This window comes from Ischnura elegans (assembly GCF_921293095.1).
Source record: "Ischnura elegans chromosome 13 unlocalized genomic scaffold, ioIscEleg1.1 SUPER_13_unloc_1, whole genome shotgun sequence".
Lineage (NCBI taxonomy): Eukaryota > Metazoa > Arthropoda > Insecta > Odonata > Coenagrionidae > Ischnura > Ischnura elegans.
Genome location: NW_025791657.1, coordinates 7,223,319 through 7,245,216, shown reverse-complemented (window position 1 = coordinate 7,245,216; position 21,898 = coordinate 7,223,319). Strand labels below are relative to the sequence as shown.

Genomic DNA, 21,898 nt, shown 5'->3' with positions numbered 1-21,898 from the left:
ACATTTTGAGACAGGAAATAATGCCTGTAAAATGGAGAACTGGCATTATATGTCCCATACACAAGAAAGGCGACAAAACGCTCTGCAACAATTACAGAGGAATTATGCTGTTGAGCATTGCATATAAAGTACTCTCAGGAATTATACAAATGAGAGTTAGCAAAAGAGCTGAAAGCATTATTTCAGAATATCAGGGTGGATTTCGATCAGATAGGGGCACAACAGACCAAATATTTACTTTGCGTCAAATAATGGAGAAGCACTTCAAGCACAACCAAGATTTACACTTACTGTTTGTAGATTTTAAGCAAGCGTTTGATAGTGTGAAGAGAAGCACACTGTATGCAGCATTAAACAAATTAGGCTTGCCTAAGAAGTTAATCAGACTGGTAAGAATGACAATGCAGGAAACCATAGCTAAGGTCAAAGTCGGCTATAAAATGGGTAGTGCTTTTCCATTTAATATGGGAGTAAAGCAAGGAGATGGTTTGTCTGCAACATTGTTCATATTGGCCTTGCACTGGACAGTAAGGGGAGTTGACACTGGTGGAACAATATTCTATCGGAGCAGTCAAATACTGGCATATGCAGATGATATAGTCATTGTAGCCAGATCTGCAAGGAAGTTGAAAGAAATATTTGGCTCACTAAAGGAAAGTGCAGGAAGTATTGGACTGAAAGTTAACTGTGGCAAAACAAAATACATGTGTATGTCCACATCTGAAGCTTGTAGACGACCTCAGACATTAGATATCGATGGAGATAAATTTGAGGGTCCTTTAAATATTTTGGGGCATTGGTGACATCGGATAACTCAATAAGTGCTTGCATAAAAGACAGAATCACTGCTGGTAACAGAGCGTACTTCGCACATCATAAATTGTTGAAAAGTAGACTGATAAGAAATACTAAAAATAAAATACATAAAACTTTAATAGGACCTATTGTCACTTATGGATGTGAATGCTGGACGTTATCAACAGCAGAGGCGCACGCACTTAGATGTTCCGAGAGAAGGATCCTGAGGAAAATTTAAGGACCCATACAAGAAAATAGAGTTTTTGGAAGACGATGGAATGATAAACTTGACGAGCTCATAGAGGGCCAAGACATTGTGAGATTTGTCAAGTCACAGAGACTGAGATGGATGGGACATTTGATAAGAATGTCAGAGGAGAGAGTGGCCAAAAGAGTTTGGGAGGGAAATTATTCAGCGTAAAGAGAACAGGACGTCCACGCCTAAAATGGCAAGATGGAGTGGAAGCAGACCTGGCTACTTTGGGGATAAGAAGATGGAGAAATGAGGCCATTTAGAGGGAGGAATGGGGGAAGATTGTGTTGAAGGCCAAAGCTGACAAAAAGCTGTAGTGCCAAGGAAGAAGAATTTATAGAAAAAACCTTTGTGCAGGATAATTTCTTCTAGGGCTGTCTGAATTTCTGAAATATCTTTCATTCTTATTCAGTTAGTTTTGTTAAAATTTTCATTGAAATTATAATTTTTATTTTATCTCTGCATTTCTTCAGGGTTTTTACTCAGTATCAGCTGTTTGGTTGACAACAGTTTTGCTGGCTATCCGGCCAGTGTCTTCAGGTCTTCAAGCCCTTCGACTGTGAAGAAATGCAGAGATCAAACCATCGCCATGGAAACCTACGTTCTAAATTTTTATTTTACTTTACAATTTGCCTATTTCGAAGCGCTGAAGTACTACAATTTGTTAAGGCTTCAAAATCTGGGCTCAAGAGCCCCAGTTTAAAGTAATTGAAATTCAGGATTTCTCCCAACCATCATTTTAATCCATTAATGTAATTGACTGAGAATTTCACTTTTGTTTAAAGGTTATTATAAAATGTACTGCCGAGCATTGCCTTATTGGTATGTAACGGCAACCCCTAATCAAGACTTATCTTTAGGGGTGTCTAATTTCACTGTTAATGTATGCATATGTTGTAATATTTTGGGGCAGTGAAATAAATATCTTTATCTTTTCATGCATACCTCAGAGGCATCAGTCTCCTCGGGAGATAGTTCTTCTTTGGCCAAAACCAGCAGAGTGTCAAGGTCTATCACAACAGCTCTTGTGCCTCCAGAATCCACTTCTTCGCCTTGGGAAGATTTTGAGGCCTGTGCCTGCTTATGAGTCCAAAATCAGCATCATTATAAAACAGGGATACAGGTATATAGAAATGGCTTTGTGAGTTCACAAAAAAATTGATTCCTATTTACACTATTGATAAATATCTACACACCAACTCAAAACATACACTACTGTAATATAAACACCTTAGCAGCTTGTGTTATACATTTACATGCAATATTTGTACAATAATCTATCACAGAACTCGAAAAAGAAAAAAAAACTCATCTTATCAAGAAAATGTAGGATTTGTCACAAGTAAAAGATCAATTCTACTGTGTGAATGATTATTTGTCTAATGCCTCAATGTGACTGTGACTCATGTGTAATTTGAATTGCTTCAAGATGTTGTTGCCCTTATCATTGTTTACTTCGACTAATTTTCAATGCAAGCAAAAAGTGTTTGTATTCGGAGGATTTTTTCCACTAGATGTTTTTATCTCTCAAAATTCTTATTTGTCTTTGAAAATATAGATATAAGATTCAATTTTGGGCAAATCACTCACAAGAGTACAGAAAAATACAAAGCATGCTTCGCTGAGACATGGATGAGATGTAGTTACTCAATTGACTATAGTGCATCATATTGTTACTTCATCCTACTGCAATGCCTGGACTTACTACCATACTTGGATTTCCATGGTAGCCTTTTCAAATTCTTCAGCGTTTTGCAGGTGATAATCATAGTCCCTGCTTATTTTACATTTACCCTACCATCCCTTCATCTACCAAAGTTGCTACGCTGATCAAAGGGGTTGTAATTGCATAAGTCGGTATAGCACAGTTTGTATTTTGTAGTGAGCCAGTCAATAAATAGATAAGGAGTATAAAGGTGCATTCATTGCATGCAAACAATAACTGCTAGTTTCACTCATTTCACCACCTTTCTAACCTTAAGTACAGAGGATATAAAACCACTCTTTACGTACAAGAAGTAAGACTAAAACAATCGTGAACATCTTTTTATTATAACATTTGGTTTTTGGTGCTTTTTTGGGGTCCACCGAGGGTAGTAACTGTATTAAATGTGTAATACTTTAAGGACACGAATAAAACTTTTTGAGGCAATAATCTCAATAATTTTACAAAATTTTAAGGTTTACTAATGCATCTGCCTCATAATTGTATGCAACCAGATCCACACTAACTGATCTCAGTAAAAGTTGATGTATATCCCAAAAAATCTCAGTTCTCCCTATCTGGGTGTAAAACATGGTAACCAAGTCCCTAGGAGCAACACAAATTTAGAAGCTCCACAGAAAAATTACATCTACTTCTTTTTTATTCTATCAGAGAAACTAGTTATTGATTTATTATTGTCAATTTATTATAGTGAATTCTACCTGAATGTGATGTTTAGTATCCTCATCTGGGGCCCTAGAACCAATAATAAAATATTCTTCAAAATTCATACGAGGATACTGTAGCTCATAGGTAAAATGTCTACATAAACAGCATGACTCACTCTACATCAAAAATTGACTGTATTAACTCACACTTGTGTGTACAAGTATGCTGCAAATTTTTGTGCAAAAAAGTATACTTATAATTATGATGAATTTCTTCGCAAATTGTTTTTTCTTCCTTGGTACTGTTTTTGTATCTTACATACTCATTGACATCTCCTATATTTGTCCAAACAAATCCCTGGACCAATTTAAATATTATTATTATTATGATTACCTGAGCAGAGGCATGGGCCACAAGGTCATTTGTGGCCCCATCAGTGCTATCATTGTGCACATATTCCCCTCCATCATCACTGGTCTGATCTACTTTTACACAAGGGGACCCACATTTTCCCAAGCCACTCTGATAGGAAGTAAATTAAAACTTCATTAGTATGGGTTTTCACCAATTGATACGAGAAGAAAAAGATCACAACCAAAACATCAAATTTATACACAAATGAAAAATTCCCTGAATTGCTATCCTGACCTCAGAGAGGAAGGCAGGATAAATTTATTGACCAACAATATATGGGCCACCAAGTTACTCCACCTTTTCAATTAGCCATTGGAAAATCTTCTGAAGAAGGAAGAAGAAATTTGTCAGCAATATTTTGAGACATGATGGTCTCATGACATCATTCATCAACAACTAAGAATCATTTTCTACATGTGCAGACCGAGTACAAAAATGTTAATTTCATTATCCATTAAAGGTAATAATTACATTTTATTTCAATCAAAGTTGAATATACAACATGCTCCATCAAAATCAGCTCACGGAGAATAATTGATGCCTCTAACAACCAGACTGGTTTGAAACATTCAATACTCTCTCCAAAGATGGTATCAGTTGCTCAGTGAGCAAAGGTGTGTGATCAGAGCAGCTTTATGCCCCTATTCTGTTCAGTACAATGACCCATTCATTTTGAATGATTTCTTCAAGAATATCATCTCTTTGTTAATAAAAAAAAAACTTTGGGCCTATGGGCTAAAACTTAAGGAACTGTGATTCCCTTGATCTTCCTTGAAAAAAAAAGCCAAAATAGGCAAGGAAACGTAGGGGCTAGCCAAAAATTTGCACGTCAACATAGCGGAGAAGTTTTTCTTTAACCAACACTATGAGAAACAGTGAAAGTTCAAATGAAGACTCATGACACATCTAACATTTACTTATTCACATTTGATAAAGGAAGGTAAAAGGTATTGTTAATATGGAAAATGATATTGGATTATTCCATGGAGGACTGGATTTGTGTAGTAGCAAAACTATGCTTAACAAAGCATACGTGAACTTACCAGGTCGTCAGTTGCCAATGGGTCCAAAGCATTACTTGTAATTCCATCTGGATCCCGTGTGTACATCACAGGATAATTATCTTCACTGAGAGGGTCTTCGTTCTCCTCTTTCATAGTTACCTAGAAGATAATGCTGGGTGCCAATCAATGGGGGCAAAATAAAAATGTAAATAATTACATATAAAAACAATAAAACCTCCTCTTTCACTTGAGACCACTCAAGCTGGCTGAAATCTTGTTTGCACAAGATTTTAGAGACAACCTAAAATGAAATGGCAGACATGACCAGTTTACTCTGCACACCTTGGTGTGGAATGCTTCTCAATGTGCTAGCCAAAGTAGAAGTGGGTAAATTCTTCACCTTTCTACTCAGAGGTTACAGGTTCGAATCCCAAATGGGTGGCCTTCCTCCATCCACGCCTTGGAATATTTGCGTGTCCTCAACTTGATTGTAGGAGAAGACTTTGAAGTCCTGAATTCCATCAATCAATAAAGATGAAGCCATTGTCATCATTTGTTCATATTTATTTGTTTCATCGACATTGCAGGTCCACCTGACCCTTGGCACATCATCAGCCTCAGCATAAACTGATCTTGCCCTACATGTGCCTTATCAAGTCTACACATGGCCATTTTTTAAACTTAACAGCTCATAAGGCTTGCATGCCTTACACCCTAAAAACACAGCCGCTAATTGTCATTGTCATGACATTAATAGTACATCGGAAATTCCAGTAATAAATACCATTTTGAAAACTTTTGGTTGCAACTTTGAATGCAATGGAAGTTTAAGCAACATGATCTTAAAAAGCAGTGAAAATTTCCAGTTCCAGACTAGAGAGATCAACTGCAGATAACCACAGTGGAGACCAGTCTTTATGTGTTCACTTCATTTACACTGGTATGACTAAAACACTGAGCAATACAAAATCATACAGCACATCTCCCAAAAATAGAAATGGAGAAAAACAAACCCTAATTTTTATGTTGATTTAGCCAAGTTCAAACCTTTAACTTCAAATTGATAACTACAATGACCGGCATTGGCGAATCTCACACTAAGTACCATCCAAAATTACTTTGATGCTTTATTTTTCAGTAAACTGGCTTTTTGTGGACCTAGGTGATATTGAATGTGAGTCAGACATTAAAAACTAATCAGTAAACAAAAGTACAACAAAAATAGTATGATGAAATGCATAATTATTAAAAGTTTTTTAGAATGAAACAAGCAGCAAATTAAGTTATGTTATAGACTAAAAATTAGGTTTTTCCCTATTTATAGGATTTATTTCTGGTTCTTCATGAATTTCGACAGATATTTCCGATTTTTATTAAGCTATGAATAAATTACGGCTCAATATGTCTTTCTGGATAAAGGGGTGATAAATGCAGAGCCTTTATTTTTTCCCGAATTGTGCAATAAGGTATTTAGGATCACAATAATTAGCATTAACATGGTTTGAATTACATGGATTTTATTACCCCATATAAAATTTTAGATGAAATGTCTCTTCATTGATCATTTTCCCATGAAACTTGAGTTTCTCTACCATCACTGGCCCGAGTAGCAAATTTTGTGCAGCCATATCACAGACTTCGCCTGAAGCGACAACATCTGGATTTTAACAAGACATTCTAAAGTTTATTGCTTCATCAACGTGGACAGCTTTGTTTCCCCAAGCACAAAATGTCATCATTGCCATCAAAAAGTGATGATCGCAATGCAATTACTAACAATAGCAACTTCGATTTACCAAAAGCTACTGCCATGAAGGAAGTTGTAAGTACAAGGTAGGCATCAATAATGACCACTCAGAGCAAATACCAGGGCAGGTAGCTGGCAAGGTCTTTCTTAGGCACACGTAACCATAACATGTATGTAGTTAGCTGGAAAATTTATACATCAGTGAGCCTAGGAAGAAAAGTTTACCATACTTTAAAATGATATAAAATGTATCTTAATATTTTTCACTTTTGGCACCTATGAGAGGTCATGGGAAGAGCTACCCTTTATTGATTTATGGCATGTAAATATATACACAGTAATAATGTCTGATCACATACAAGTCACATTAAAAATTACCATGCTATCATCGAGACACTAGATGTACGTTGGAATCAAGGCAGTGATGACGTCTGCCTTGAACTTTCATTCCTACTCAAGTAATGAGAATGCAGCTTGGATGCAACCAATGGAGAGTGAAAACAGCATAACAGTCAACGTTATAACATTGATAAGACACGATTCCATCCCACTGAAGTTTAATTCATATTGTCATTTGTAGTGCATTATTGTTTGTTAAAAAAATGTCGACAGCACAACAAAAGGTGCAGAGAGATTAGTGTTTTCTCATTATTTGCAATGGAGTGAAGTGAAATCCTCATTATCAGTGAATCCATCTTAAGATAGACAGAATTGTAAGAAGTCTACCATTTCATTGTCACCTTAAGTCAGTTACTAAACAATTTCTAAACAATTACTTTAGTAATTTTTTTCCTTATTATGAGCAAATCAAGACATTCCATGCAAGAAAAAATTATTTTCATCAAATATTTGTATATACTACAGGTATTTCTCACCAAAACCTATAGATATATAACAAAAAAAGTGATGTTACAGAAATTTTATGACAGGATAGAAGAATATTCGAGGCAATAGAATTTCCATATTCTGGATCATAGACTGATTTTTCTCTGGGCTGTATACATCTATGGGCATCAATGCAGTTGGCATGGCACAATGATGGAAAAATACAAGTGATGCAAGATTACAAACATACAAAATCTTTGATAAGGCCGTTTTACTCTAGGCACGGAATTGCTCAGGTTAGAATGGCATTTATTTCTAAAATGGCGTGTATCTGCACGGATGCATGAAGGGAATTAGAAAAGGGACTATTTTGCCATCTCACATGCACACATTCTCGCATGTGTTCTAGCATTTCCATCCTACACACGACACAATTTTGCCTGCACCTTCGTACACACGTCAGATTGTGCTTGAGACAGGTAAAGCGAGATCTACAGCTTCAATCATGAAACATGAAAATAGCCGCCTATGGCCGTAAGGTAAGGATCAAGTAGCATGTCAAAACAAATACTTTGTTGGTTTGGTGGAATTGAAGAATCCATTGTAGTGACCAACCCGAGCCTCTAAACCGGAAACCATAAGCACTCAGCTCAGAGGAAGCCTTTGCAGTGGATGAAGGTGCTTTGCTAGGGTTTCTTCGGTAGAGTCACAAGCACTCATACAACGCATATAAATTTTGTGATAGTTAAAGGGACGTTGCAACAGTTTCTTTGGTTGACAGACACACACTCACTCAACATAAAGGAAACCAGCTTCCTTCATTTTTACATTACTATTGAAGGCTATTTTAATGTTTTATCTATCTATCTTTTGTAGATTCATTTACGAAATGAATAAGATGAATTTGGTCATTTATTGTAATTCCCTTACTTATTACAAATCTCCATGAGGGTTCTGGCTATTTCCTATGATAAGGTCAAGCTGGCAGATTGATTGAAGAAAAATATAGTATTCTTGATATTCAGCTATGCTGAAGCAAAGACAATATGCTAGAAAGGAGAATTGACACAAACCATCAATGGACTCCTCCATGGGATGTGTGACATTTCTTCTACAAGAATGGTGGTGTAATAAACCTCAGATAGACGTATATACCTAAGTAGATTAAGGCCTTAATCTATTTAGGTATATACGTCTATAGATTAAGGTAGTCAGCCTTTTTGCCTCATGTTGTGCAACTGATGGTCACACATAGGGTGACCAGACATTCAGATTGATTTGACATGTCAATTCAGACATGATCTCCATTTAAAACATTTTTCTACGAGAACACTTTTATATCTTAACATTTTTTATTGTTGAATCTGCCTAAATATTTTGTTCATTGATAAGCAATTCTTTATAGATTTTTTAATTTATTATGTAATGGCTTGATTAAATGTGTTATCTTTTTTCTATGTTCTTTCATCTGTGATGTTATACATAAGAATATCGTTTATGGGTTATCCCGTAAATAAATGAAATGAAATAATGTATTGATGATGCCTTCATATAGGGGGACTTTACCTTCGGTGCTGGTCCAGACTGATATCCTTTATAGATAGTCTCCTCAGATTTTTTAAGAATAGGAAAAGTCCTCCTTTTTGAAAATCATGATTATAAATATATAAATCTTTTAATAGCCACTCAGAACTTTCAACAAAATTTCTGAATATTTCTCAAGCCAACCATGGGAAAATACAACTGCAGAAAGGGTACTTTCTCTTATTTCAAACCCGTGGACCACCAAGAGAAACAAACTAAACAGTGCCTCAGGCCGTGTTCCAATCCGTCGGGTGCACCCTACCCTCTTGTGCTCTTACACTCTTGCGGACTCTTTTGCTCTTTCCTGCTCGGATTGCAAGTGGTGCCACCACTGCGGAGTGGCGATTTTTAAACTGAAAAAAGTTGACTACTGAATATTCGCGGTAAGAGAATGTCATTGCTGTTGTTCATTAATTATTGCAATATTTTACTGCACTAAATGTAATTGTGGAAGTGATAATGTATAAATGCGGCAGAGGCAATGGGGAGTGGCACCAATTGTAACCATTACACTTGACAATAAATTTCTTCAATTTGGACAGCAAATATCGTACAGGGTAATGTTCAGACAAATTGAAGAGGTTTTAAATCAAAACACAATTTAATAAATATGTCATTAAAATTAAAAGTATTAACTACTGTGAAAAGATACCATCATAAAAATTTAAATGCAGTAAGTTGAAAGATTAAGGGCCGATTTCACCAACGCCGATCAATGCTTGATCTTGGATCAACCGTACAAATAATCTCAAATCACACTGATCGAGTTTCACCAACGACAATCAGCGCTAATCGGGGATCAAAATCCTTGATCAAGTTGATCATGGATTTTCTTTGATCAAGCCATGATCAACCAAGATGGCCGACGCACTGTCATCATCTGACAAGGTGTTGGATATAATTATAGATTATTTCAACTTACGTGCACACCACGGGTCATTGGAAGTAAATGCGTATGATATATACGAAGAATAAGGAGTTTAAAAATGAAATTTAGATTATCCAAACCTGCCGTTGATTTCGTCCTAGAGCGTATTCATAACAGGGCAAAGGAAACAGAAGGAATCATCCATATCACCCGTGAAACAGCTTTTAATAGCTCCGAGATTCTACGTAATGGAAAGCCTGCAGTTAAATTGAGTGGCTTGAACACACGGTATTTAAATTTAGCGGCTTTTCAACATGAGAGTAACGAATATCGAAACGCTGAGATTGAAGTTGTTTATGAAGACACCGGTATGTTGTTGTAAGATATTCCTACTGTTGTTCTTGTTTCGTTGATGGTTTTGTATTTACATCATACTTTTTATTATAACTGCTATGTGTGCGGTAATAGTATGTAATATAAAGTACACTTGAAAGGAATCAAATGGTAGTTCAATCGGTCAGTAGTTGCGAAGGTTTGTAACGTTAAATTTCAAGTTGTTTGTTTGAAGGATATTATCTTGAGGAAAGAAATTTACTACATTAGCTAGTATTAATATCAGTGCTGCTGTTAGAGTAAATATCATGTAGAATTATATTGTGTGTACGATAATAGTCGCGTCAAGTTTCCATGTAAGTACATAAGTTAACTTCGATTTCAAGATAAGCATTTTGGTACCTCAGCTTACATAAGGAGTTCACTTTTACATTTTAGTTGCATGTATGTAAATCAAGTATAATGGCCATACAAATCAAAACTATTGAAAAAGTAATTTCAAAATTATGTGTCCCTTAACCTTCGCTTGCTCGATGTTGGCCTTTCGGTGATGTTGGAGATGACACATGTTAGTTAGAAATTTAATTAGTGAACTTAATATAACCTTTACTGATTATTTTAACTGTGGCAAATATGAAAATAGTTCACGATTTTTAAGGTAACCGAAGATAATGGTATTGCAGTATGTTTAATTTATATTGTGGTACTACAAATTCTGGGTAGATTTTATTAATTAATGGTCAAGAGATAAGAAGTAATGAACGATGTAGTCTTACTCATTATACACAGTCAGGTGTCAGTCATATTCATCTAGGTGATGTACTTAGATAACACTGCTGCACAGGATTTGGAGCAAACTGGTAATAGTGTTTTTTTAATTGTATCCTAAAGATGATTAATGTATAGTAGTGCACTTTAAAATATCTTACTTCATGAAGGTGATGTAGGTGAGGGGGTCACATAACCCACAATGTTATGTAAAAGTTAGATAAATGGCTAATCATAAACCAGTGAAGGAATCCTATTAATTTTCTCGACTACCTATTGAATACTCAGCATAGTAATAAATACATTAAGGTGTAAAATCATGGCATCGACAATTTAATTGCATACATTACATTTGCAGCTGTGGTATTAATAAGATATTGGAATGCAAATTAGAGATTTTAAACCATAATCTTCAATGAAGTATATTATGTATCAATGACATTAAATTGTTTTTGAGTAATGTCTACTGCTGTTGGATGTATATCACAATTTATTTTACATGAGTTCTTGGGCATGATGATTTTGTTGCTCCTAGTATAAGGAAGTGATAAATAGGTGTCAGTATGTGATGTGAGGTAAGATCGTGGGTGCAAATTCATGAATTGTGTTAATATAAAACTGTTGTTTAATTGTAGCATGTGATGGTTCACAACAATTTAGATATGGGAAGTATAAATTTTAACACGCTACATTGTTCACACATCAATTATAGCTTGATATATACTACAGCTTTGTTAGTATAATAAAATATACTTGATTAGTTTATTTTGTTGTGTCATTATTGTTATCATTCTATCGTAACCATCCTCTGTATGCATGTTCGGAAATTAAGTTAAGGATTATCTTTTAAAATCAAAGCATGAAAGTGGAGCAATCTCTTTCTTTATTTGGTCTACAATCCTAACATGTTATCATTATAAAATACAAGTGAATAAAATAAAAATAAAAAATTGTTGTTGGAATTTGTTGATGCTAGGACCTTTGTAATGCTAGTATGAGTTGATTAGTGTTAGGCATGGAAATAATTATGTACACCTAAAAGTGTAGCTCATCACATAGCTAGTAGTAGACTGTTATTAAAATGAATAATACAGATTATTACAATTATGTATTGCGATAGACTTCTCACTAAACAATAATAAGATACCAAATGTAGCTGGTAGGTCAGTTGCTAGTTCCCTAGGGAGCAATCGACCTGATTTAGGCGATTGAAATTCTTACCAACCTTTTATATACATATTTATAAATTCTTCTTGGCAATATAATATCCTTCAGATCTATTTTTCATCATAATTCAATGGTGGTGGGAATAATTCAATGATAGCAGTGGTTACCAATTGACTCTTGATATTTATGTTGAAAATAAATTTTGAAATTTCTAAATGCATTGCTCCAGTATATCTTAAAATGCAGTCTTGATTGTGTCTCATTAAAATATTTTACAGGGCATTGTAAATAACCTAACAAACTATGGTCTGAATGAGATTAATTGACTTTTTTTATTTTCACATTGAGGTTTATTTTATGTAGCTGACAGTCATTTAACCTGCCTCAAGTTGCAATATACATTTATGTAATTAGGTAAGAGGAAGCTATGAAGCTCCTGAGATTTAAAAGTTTTTGCAGATACATGGTAATTGGTGAACTACTTAGAGTGAGTAAATCAAGCAGTCTAATTTAAAGGTCCCATTTTGTAAAGCAAAGCTGTACCAAGAATTCATACAATTTCCTAGTGGAAGAAAGGAATTTGTGAGAATGGAAGAAGAATTTTTTGGGATTGCTTGATTCCCAGGCATCATTGGGGCAATAGACTGCATGCATATCCCAACAACTTCATCTGGAGGAAAAAATGTTGGAGAATTATTTGGAAATAAGAAGTCCTAATTTTCTATCAATGCCCAGGCAGTTTGCTCCCCTACACTATAATTGACTAATTTGGTGGCTTGGGTCTGTTCACAATAGCACTATTTTCAAAATTTTTCATTTGAGGGCTAAAGTGTAAAGTGCAGAGATACCAGATGATTATTTATAAGGTGATGGCGGTTATCCCTTCAGGCCATACCTCCTTGTTACACCCTGTAAACAGAGGAGAGAGGAAGTACAACCTTGCTCATGAGCAAAGCCTAAACCCATTTGAATGTTGTTTTGGGCAAGGACGTACCCAGTATCAAAACTATGGGGGGGGGGGGGCAAGCCATGGTTGTTCAAGTTGTAGATAAGATTTAAGCATGGAAAAGGTGAATGAAATTAACATTTTAAGGAAACTGTAACAACTCTTTATTAATTTTTAAAATTATTAGCTTGAAAAAATATTATTTTCCAAAAAGACATTTTTGATTTTTGCTTCTAGGGGGGGGCAGCTGCCCCCTCGCTGGGTATGCCCATAGTTTTAGGGTATTGAAACAGAGGTTTCCTTCCCTCTCCATTGGACTAAGAATGAAAAAAATACATATTTCCTCATCATTGTGACTACTGGGGTTTTACACAAAATTTCAATTATATTCAAAGAGAAGGTACTCATTCAAGGTTCTCATTCAAGATGCCAATGTGAATCTTCATCAACTCATGGGAGAGGTATCCACAGGAGCAGCTGTTTGACTAGCCTTTATTAATGGCATACTTTTATGAGTTTTTTTAAATAAATTCTTCTTTCATGATAACCATAGCATGGTTCCTCGTGGTAAATGGTTTTCTCTCATTTTTACATTTTTCCTGAGTATAAAAAATTAAATGGTAAATGTCATCTATTTTAAACATTCAATAGCATTTTAAACCTGCAGATAAATTACAGAAATAATTTTTTACCTCAATTCACGGATAGTATAACTTGGAATTTAGATTTGATGACATTAATACGATAAAAAAAACCTAGGATTTGAGAAATATTATTTATTTATTTTCCTTCACTTTGGCTAGGGCAGCCTATTTTATCTCAATTTATATTTTTCTATTTTCCAAAGCTAGTACACTATTTTTCAGTTTATTATATAACGCTTATGCTTTCTTCTTCTCATTGCATGTATTAGCATCTGTTCTTTTGTTCCATATAATATTTGAATGAGTTTCTACGAGATGAGATTCCTCCAACTCAGAGAAATTATTCGCTTTCGCTGTTTTCTAAACTCGAAAGTCGCGGTTTTCACGTAGGTAATAACAAATGCCGTTGTAATGCGCTGTAGACAGCCAATAGGAAAGCTACTTACAAATCTATGAGAATTATAATGCTACGCGATTGCCGATCAAGTGATTTTCATTGTTGATCAAGGATCAGACGTTGGTGAAACGGACGCGAAACTTGATCTCGGATCAGGGAATTGATGCCGATCAACTGATCGCCGATCAAAGAGAGGTTGGTGAAATCGGCCCTAAGTGTGTCTAGCAAACCAAAGCAGAACAATTTCCACCATTCGTATTTTTCAAGGGAAAGTTTTCAGGTTGATGTTACGTGATTACTGTGATAGATAAGAAATTTATAAGGCCAAGGAATGAATCAGTTAACACACACATCATCATCAAATTTAATTTAATCATTTAAATTTATTCTATGCAAGCCAAGAAGCTACTTCAACCTCATAAGTATATAAGCTCATATGCTGATGTCATCTGTCCTATTCTTTGAGTTTTTGAATCTTACTTGAAACAAGAGTTAAAGGAATTTCAATTCCGTACTCTGGTCCGACATTCCACGTTTCGATGCAGCTGTAAAAATTCCACTCAGCTACTGCATTTATGATTACGACAAACACATTTTACACCAGAAAATGGCCATTGAACTTGAAAAATTACGCCTGAAATGAATTTTAAATTTCAGGCTGGATAAAATTTTCATGATATTTAATGCATAATTCTAGACACTTAAAATTCTTGCATAAATCCCAATTTTCCTGTTGCTTTTTTGGTTGCTGCACACACTGAGATTCACATTTATTCTAGATTAATTTGGATTTGATATTCACTCGATTCATCATGAACAATTTAAATAACCAATTCACTGCCTCAAATCATATCTTATCGGTATTCACATAATGAACAGAAATTTCTACCTGTGTTGAACAAGTAAAGGTGAATCCTCACCTTTCCTCTTGCTCTTCGACTATGCGCTCTTCAGAGGAGGACCGGAGTTGACTGGAATCGCACCATCTGACGTCACTTCCCAAATGTGACCATCAAAAAGTGGTGGTTAGAGCACAAGAGAGCATTCATGGTGGATTTGAACATGGCCTCAGCAAAAATTAAAAACTAAGCACTGTCAAAAATGCTGAAACTTGCTTGAAAAAGTTAGATCCACAATCAAAAAACAAAACCACAGTGCTAATTAATTTCTTTAGTTCTAAATTATGAATTTGCAATTACGTTTCTAGTGTCCTGCTTTTCCTCCATGCATACTTTTATTTTAACCCTTTCTCACCAGATGCCGGGCGGAGCCAACAGGCATTTTTATTCATTGAACTCCTGCCATTTTGTACAGTTGGGATATTCGTCTGGTATGGGGTTAGATTTTTTATGAATGGAACATTTTCCTCCTCATTGAAAATCATGATTTTGTGTACAGTTAGTCTGTTACCAGCTACCTAGCTAGCTGTAAAAATGCAAACATTGCTTGAGAAAAATAAGTCCAAAAATATTACAAAATCATAGGTCTAATTAATTTATATTGTTCTAAATCGTGAAATTGCCATTATTTTTCAAGTTGCTGACTTTCTTATTATCTCATTTTTAAAACATTCAGTGTGGAATATGTCAATTGACATAGTCCCGTCCAAGTCAATATATGGAGCTGGTCAATACAAGTGCTCTGCCAGTCGGGCCACAAGACCATTCTCCGCCTCCATAAGTAACTAATATCCATTCCCAAGTTTTTTGATCGTGCGTACGATCTCCAGCAAGGAACCCTTTTTCGGACCGTGCGCGCCTTTTGTAAATAGCCTTGTGTGAACTGAAGGTATGTTGTGGAAAACTCCCTCTTCGTCTTTCTTATTTTATCGACCGATTCTGTCGACCTTCTTGAAAATCGCGTCCGCAATGAATGAGCTAATAGCTAGCTAGCTTATACAAATACATAAATTACTCAAGAAAAATAGATACACAGAAAAATATATAAAATCATACTGCAAATTTATTTTATTGTTACAAACTATAAAATTGTCATTATTTTTCAATTGGCCTACTTTTACTCTTATTGCTTATTTAATAGGGAGCTGCCCTGCATTTTTCACCTCATAGCATCTGGGGCAGAATTCTGTACACCGTTCCGACGATTGTCGGTGTCGGTAAGCCGGTCCTACCGATAAGTCTCGGTACGAGCGATTCAGGTGACACGTTTTACTGACGATTGTCCTAATCCCACCGACAGTTGTCGGTAAAACCGTCGGTACATACCGACGATTTCAAAATGCTCGGTAGGACCTACCGACACTTTTTAAGCAATATGGCGGACTTTTGTTTACACTTTTCGGCCTAAGCTGACAATTTAAAATCATAATCTACGACACTAGATCCGTGGAAGTGCTCTAATTGTATGATATTTATAATAAAAATGATTGATTAAACACTTGAAACGTAAAATTTATGTAGTGGGAGCAGTAGTTGACTTTGCCAATGTTACACGTTATTACATATTATGCGTTCCAATAGCGTAAGGTATTTTACATTATACATATTCCATCATTTTAAGTATGTAACGTATTGCTTTGCTTTTAAATTACTCACACCAAGACACGATAGGTATCTATTGTTGATTTGTAAGTTTTGGACCTGAAATTAATTTACATTTTCAATAAAATTGAATGGGCTACTATACGGAATTGATGCACTTTCAATGAAATATGTATATCCGTGGACATTTCGTTCACTTTCATATTAACTTCAATACCCTATGTGAGCATCTGAGAATGAGGTTTATAGTGAAAATAACTCTCCTACCTTCGTAAGTACCCTTGAGAGCATCAGACAGCAACAACGAAATAGAAAAAGCATATTGCTACCATATTATAGAAGAATGCAAATGACATCACTTAAATCCTCTCACTCTTTGACGTCGTTACCGGTGCACAAAATTTCCGTTCCAATTACTGAATTTACTTCACCATACTAACCAAACACCGTCTGGGACTTTAATATAGGTTTTTATCATTATTGTATGAGCACAGAATAGGTACATACCGTGTATTCCATCGAAAGAAAGGGGCAAATAAAAAGAATGATTGCACGAAACTAGGAATCATTTAATGAATTATTCATCATAAAACTACAAACATTTCATTTAAACACGAGGAAACCTTCATACCTTCAAGCAAAAATTAACACTGATCCAGTATATTTAGTCCAAGTTATATCAACGCAAAGTTGTTTGAAATAACACACAAATGGTATCAAAATGCAAACGTTAACACTTCCAAATAGATAGTGTGAAGTATGTCACTCAAGTTCACAATCACAACACTTGACGCAATGATACCTTCCGTGACATCCGCGCAATCTCGGTGTTTTTCTCAACGAATGTATTTTAAATAGCCCAAAATGTGATTTAAAGCGACAAAAATGTTTTCTAATTAAATAATTACCCTTGTGGAAGTATCGGACTTACGACGAACAATGAGGCAAACGATGTAAACAAGCCGTGGCTGAAGATGAAGGTTACATTGTTACAATATTAATAAAAATAATTTTGTCACTGCTAATCCCAAGAATACAATTATATTAAGTGTGGGTGAACAATTATGTAGCAGACAAAGTCCTCTTCAAGACAATTATACTTGAAAATTCCGATACATTGAGCACCAAATGTTGCCGATATTCTTCTATCAACGACCGTTGAATCCTTGAATATAAATGCTTTTTTACTTGGGCTAGAAAAAATCCGATGGTAAATACAGAAAAATCTCCGAATACAAGCCACATCGCACCAACGGGAGTAAGAAATTGTGTTTGCAGAGTAATTAAAAATCGTAAATATCTCACAAAGCAGTGATCAACTCTTTTTAACTTCTTCGCGGGCTACCGAATAACAGATGGCGTTTTCGGAGCCTCATTTGTTTAATGCAAAGAAAGAAGAAATATGATTGGTCGAGGCACCTAGCCTCACCTGCGGGTGCCACTTTCGTACTGACAAAAGCACTACGTCATGAATTTGTCGGTTGCACCGACGATTGTCGGTAGCATCGTTTTGAGAATCGCATTTCTATCCGTGCAACCGAACATCGTCGATAGCTACCAACACCGATGATCGTCGGTATCCATGTACAGAATTCCGCCCCTGGTCTCCCTATTCCCACAAGCAAACGTGACTTTCTGTAGAAATGCATCCATTTACACTGCACAAAGCCACTTACGTCAAACAACCGAGTAAATGTCAACTACTTAGGGTTATTAAACTCAGGTATCACTGTGGATGAGAATAAAACTTACCAACATATTAGATCCGAGTTGTTGGGAGTCTAGCACAGGAATGTATATTTCAGTCCTTTGGGCTGAGCAAGTGAGATGTGAGGTGCCTTCAATCACATCTCTAATGCAGCCATTTGTCTCAGCAGGAGTCCCCAACTTGTCATCAGCTGCCTCCTCTCCTTGGATACTCTATGAAGAGAGTAACAGTGATTAAGAATCCATCCACTCGAAAGCCAACAAATGAAGCATACTCATAATAATGAAATGGGATTTTCAATGTGATATCTAAGCTATTGTGTAAAAATTGAGATGTGTCTCTTAATCCATAACTCAAAAGCTAAATAGCTGCTGAAACCAAATTGAAAAAAAAACTTGGAATAATTAGTTCGCATAGACAACATACTTTGGGCAATGACAGATAGAAAATAATTATTTTCAACAGAAGTGTCTTATAATGTGAATCTTTGATGTGGAATATGTTTTTGATTCATTTCTACTGGAATTGAACTCCTGTACTCAAATACCAACTCAGGGAGAGAAGAGATACATCTCATATTTTGGCCACTATCTTAGGTAGAAGGGTATGAAATCATCAGCCTGTTATTGGATGGGAGACTTAAGAAAAGTGGTAAAGAGGAGAAAATATTTTTCTGGGACTCAAAACATCACAGAAGAGACAGCAATTAGAGATATATGGGACCAATTTCAACGGGCAAGAGAGCAATGCCTGAACAGCCAATGCACTGAATAGTGTACGGCATAGCAAAGAAGACAAATGAGAATCTAGGAAATTCTGACAAGTCAACGTCAATAATCTGGTGGACGGAACCTAACTAATTTACGAGATTTTATATTTTTAAATCTCATCACTTAGTAAAGTAAAAAGTAAATACAGCTAACATGCTTTTTCAGCTCTAGATTCAGGTGAAAAAGTTCTTCCCCTAAGAAACCTGTACATTTAGAGTTGAAAGTTTATCAGGAAAAAATTCTAAAACAACTAATTCATTAAACAAAATTTACTTACAAAGTGGAACACCAATCCATTCCCTGTACAGAGAATCACTAATAAAAAACTTTTCTGAAAAGGTACATTTCTAACAAAATTACTTATCTGAAAAAATATTGAAGTTAAAAAAAAACAGACCTCAAAATTTATCATAATTATCAAAATACCTAGTGTAAATTTAACACAAAAAATTTTTCCTCAACAACCCCAAAAAATTCAGAATATCAGATTCAGTGATAATCTTAGTTGGTACTCAAAGAAAAAAACCTAGGGATTTTAAAACACCAAAATTTCAAATGCAGAATGAAATTTTAACTGATATATTATTCATAGAAACTTTAGTTTTACTCAAAAACGAAATTATTTGTAATAGATGAAGTGACATAGGTTGTTTTCGCAAATGTAATGTACTCATATCAATATACATTTTTGCTAAAATAAAAATGTAAACATTATCCTGTAACAAAATAACTGTCCAACAAACTAAACAAATTGATACTTAAAAGATACATCACGTCCATTTTCTCATTGTGTTTAATTTTATTTATATAGTTTAAAACGTTAGTAATGACATTTTTGGCAACCATCAAGTTCATAGCTGAAACTTAATTGTAAATACTGGGCCACTTATATATACATTGCGCCTCTCGTATAACAAGCCGTGAAAATTGAGAGAAGTTTTTGAACTGTCTGCAGGTATGTTTTATTATAAATAAATAAAACCTCAAGAATGCACATTTTGTGTGTGTGTATTTGAGCCTATGATTGGACACTAACTTTCAGCTCAATTTAAGTTCACAATTACGGTTAGCAGGAACCAGTAGGAGATTTTTTCGTTCGTTTTAACATGCTTCGGTTACCCAAATGAGCACATTTATTAAAAGGGATTGTTTCATTGCGTTGTGGGTGCATTGCCTTTTATGAGTTGACGACTTTGAATGCCCCACTTTGATAGCCATAATTATTTTACAAACACACGGCTGACTCAGACAGAAAAACTTCTTTACTTATCACCACCAAAAACACCAACTGCAAGGTATAAATCACTTTGCATGGAGATTGAGAAACAAAGCTTGCGGGAAACTGGGCTAGTTTCACTACTCCGTCAACCATGTACGACGGCCTTGAAAGTACTCCAGTATTATCAATTAACAAAAATAATGATCTATTTATTTTTAATCTCCAATCAAAGCACTTTTTAAAATAAGGTTGGCTCTGCCACCTTCAAGAAGTCATACGACATTCTATTTCTCAAGTTGTGGCATCAAGTGAATAATCAATCACAATTTTGAGTTAATCCAATCAAACAAGTGCCATAAGAATTTAAATCCACATATTATGATTCACCTGGATTTCTCACTGCTGTCGACACAAAACAAAGACTCTCACTTAACATTTTCCGAAACATACCATGCACCAGTCTTCAAAAGAGAATAAACGAAAGTACTCACCCTAAAGCAATTAAAGCCAGAAAATTTTCTCAGCTTTGCGTCCGATTCTAAAGAAGTCATTTTGAAAACACTTAATTCCGTGAGCTTTCTCAAACATAGTGGACACATCGTGGTGGGCAGGCCATCTCCCACAGCAACCTAAGATAGCAATCAACACGTTATACATTGAAGAAGTGCGAAATGATGCTCGTCACAAGGAATAATGAAAGCAACATGAAAAATGCGAAATAGATAAGTTGCAGGCATCGAACCACTTACTTCTAACCCGAGTAAACCATTTATAGCATCCTTCACAGTCATTCTGCAAGCTACGTTGGAAGTGAATATGTTGTAAAAATAATCATTATTCTTCATGCATAGTCTGCACAAGGTATTCTCAGAATTCCTTTCTGATGAAGTGGTGAGAATCCCGGCGGTACGATTCATGTTTCAACTTCAATCACTCATTCAATCTTCAAAATATGTTAAATCGTTGATGAAATTATCAACACACAACAGAATGAGATCTTCAGATTCGTCACGGGAACTGCATACAATTCTATGATATAACCTATATTTAGAATGCTCACGGTGAAAGACAAGTTTAAATTTTTAAATTGAAATAACTCTTAAGCATCTCAACGGAAAAATACACCACAGCAAAATGAATAACAAGGTTGACCTTGCAGTTCTCTGTAACAACGATTATATAAGATCATGCAAGCAAACGTTTGTTTTCTTCACCGGAGTTTTACATTACATTTTGGTCGCTAGAGGCGCGCATACATAGCAGGCCTATAATCAACGCCCGTTCCGAAATTAAACGGCAGTAGCATGGAAGAAGGAGGAGACTTTTCATTTAAAGGCCTGTTTACACGATACATTAACACGTACGAGTTAATTTACGTATGCGTGAATGATTTTTTTGGACCGGATCGGAACATGTACGAATGCATGAACCGAATTAGAACAGGTCCTATTTTCTGTGCATGCATTCGCACAAGTTGGGTGGTTAGACGGTGCATTTTGGCGTTCATTTTCGCGTTCATACATTTATACATAAATCCGTACGTGTTAATGCACCGTGTAAACAGGCCTTTAGACTATG

At 35.4% G+C, this 21,898-nt stretch overlaps 1 protein-coding gene across 1 annotated transcript in view; it reads right to left on the bottom strand.

The window, feature by feature from the left end:
* Positions 1–21,427, bottom strand: part of LOC124172542 — a 29,973-nt gene extending 8,546 nt beyond the window's left edge. Inside the window, exons 1-6 of the mRNA XM_046551987.1 lie at positions 21,070–21,427; positions 20,812–20,949; positions 18,376–18,543; positions 4,883–5,002; positions 3,819–3,947; positions 1,997–2,128 (exon numbers count right to left, since the gene is read on the bottom strand). Of these exons, the coding sequence (XP_046407943.1) occupies positions 1,997–2,128; positions 3,819–3,947; positions 4,883–5,002; positions 18,376–18,543; positions 20,812–20,949; positions 21,070–21,237 (855 nt within the window). The 5' untranslated portion in view covers positions 21,238–21,427. The remainder of the gene's footprint in view (positions 1–1,996; positions 2,129–3,818; positions 3,948–4,882; positions 5,003–18,375; positions 18,544–20,811; positions 20,950–21,069) is intronic.
* Positions 21,428–21,898: the final 471 nt, after the last annotated feature.